This window comes from Alligator sinensis, unplaced genomic scaffold (assembly GCF_000455745.1).
Source record: "Alligator sinensis unplaced genomic scaffold, ASM45574v1 scaffold955_1, whole genome shotgun sequence".
NCBI lineage: Eukaryota > Metazoa > Chordata > Crocodylia > Alligatoridae > Alligator > Alligator sinensis.
The window spans coordinates 699,560-701,480 of NW_005842791.1; the positions used below are offsets into that span (position 1 = coordinate 699,560).

The 1,921-nt window shown below is 56.2% G+C and overlaps 1 protein-coding gene across 1 annotated transcript in view; it reads right to left on the bottom strand.

Moving 5' to 3' along the window:
* LOC102369335 (von Willebrand factor A domain-containing protein 5A-like) overlaps nucleotides 1–1,921 on the bottom strand; it is an 18,248-nt gene that overhangs the window by 12,613 nt on the left and 3,714 nt on the right. Inside the window, exons 4-6 of the mRNA XM_025191148.1 lie at nucleotides 1,765–1,921; nucleotides 370–707; nucleotides 154–164 (exon numbers count right to left, since the gene is read on the bottom strand). Of these exons, the coding sequence (XP_025046933.1) occupies nucleotides 154–164; nucleotides 370–707; nucleotides 1,765–1,921 (506 nt within the window). The remainder of the gene's footprint in view (nucleotides 1–153; nucleotides 165–369; nucleotides 708–1,764) is intronic.

The window sequence follows — 1,921 nt, forward strand, 5'->3', positions numbered from 1 at the left end:
TGCTGCCAACAAAAAGGTTGCCATTTTCCTAGGACACTTTCCTGGCCCCACTCCCAAGGGCCAATCTCTGGAACCCAGTCAGAGCCAGGCAGCCTCTGTCCTGCTGGCTACTTTTTATTCTTTGGAGAAAATCACACCCCTCCCCAGCTCTACCCTCCCACTTCCTCACAAGCAGGGTAGTACGGCACCGCAACAGGGCACCCAGAGAGGTGGTGGAGTCTCCATTGCTCGAGTTTTTTAAGACCTGGTCGGACAAAGCCTTGGTTGGGATGATCTAGTTGGGGCTGGTCCTGCTTTGAGCAGGGAGTTGGGCTAGATGTGACCTCCTGAGGTCTCTTCCAACCCTCATTTTCTAGGATTTCCTGTGACATAAGTGCAGAGGAAAGCCCTAAAACCTACACCAAACTCTTTTTGGATGAAAACGTGGGGAAAAAAACCCGAAACAAGCTGCTCCACTCCAGACCCCATCCAATCCACCCTTGTGAGGGTGGGGGAGCTGGCTGTGTTCTGGGTGCAAGGGCCGTCCTCCCTTACCTGGGCAGCAGTCTGGTCCTGCGCTGTGTAGTTCAAGGGGGTGAGGGTGCAGTTGGAGTGGACACGGGCAATACCGTGGGGTGACTGCAGGCTGACGCTCAGGCTCAGGGTATAGGGCAGTTCTCCCTTGGACACATATGGGACACCTGCGGTGACATTCTCCTCTTCCCATCCTGCGGGAAAGCAGATGGCCAAGATGAGGGGCCGGGGGGGGGATCTGGGGTCACATACTTCGGGAGACTTCTAGGCTTTGCAGGGATGGGCTCACGGTCGGGGTACAGGTGTGTTATGCACTGGGACAAGTGGCAGGGGGGTTTTGAAAGGCTTGTAGTGTGCAAGGCATTTGGGGTGCCTTGTAGCGGGACGTTGAGCAGGGGCTCCGCGGTCAGCTGAGAAGGTACAGGTGATTACTGGCGAGCCAGGGAGGTGGCAAAGGCATCCATTTTTGCTTTCTTTTTATGAATACTAGGACTTGGTTTCCTTGTTCAATCTGTGCTGCGCCTTGCTGGCACTGGAGGGGCTCAGCTTCTCTGCTGGCTTTCAGTGAACAAGGCCTAACCGGATGCCACTTCTGCCCATCTGGGCCAGCACCAGTTAGGTCAGTGAGCTCTGACCAGATTCAAACCAGGAGAGGGCCCTGGATAGATGGAAAGAGGCCCCAGGAGCCATGACCCAAGCAGGCGGGCATGGGGCCAGAGCGACTGTGGGGACAGGCTGGCATTTAAGGTGATATTCTGGCTGGAAAGTCTCCCCCAGAATGCCTTCCTGTTCACAGCTGCTGGCAGCACCATGCAGGTGCAACACTTGGCCATGTTTGCTGGTGTCCTGTGCCCTCACCACAAGAAGATGTGTTGGCAGGATGCACCAGGTGTGAGAGGAGTGTGGCCAGGTCTCCATGGACCCCGGCTACATTTGCTGAGACCTCGTATCTCTCTCTAGGAGACTGCACTGGCATGAACTTAGCCGTCATATGCAGACAGGAGAAACTCTGCCAATGTTCATGGGTCCCTGAGGGCGTGAGTAGTTTGGGGATCACTTCATCATGTTGGGGAGAGGTGGTAAGCATCACGTGAAATGCAAGCTGTGGTGTCTGGTCATAACACATAACAGGGAGGCTACAGTGGTCATTCCTCAGGGGGCATACGACAGAGGGATATCCCCTGCTGCAGGATGCTTAGCGAAAGGGTTATCACCCACAGCAAGGTGCATGGTGCAGGGTGTGTAACTCACCCTGTGGTGCGTAGCGGGGATGCAACACAGCTGGCAAGACAAAGCGCGTGGCCCCGTCCGCCTCAAGGGGCAGCTCCTGGACGTAACGCAGTGACAGCACTGCCTCTTCCCCTGGGGGCAGGTTCCCGAGGGAGCAGGTGAACACGTCCCCCCCAGA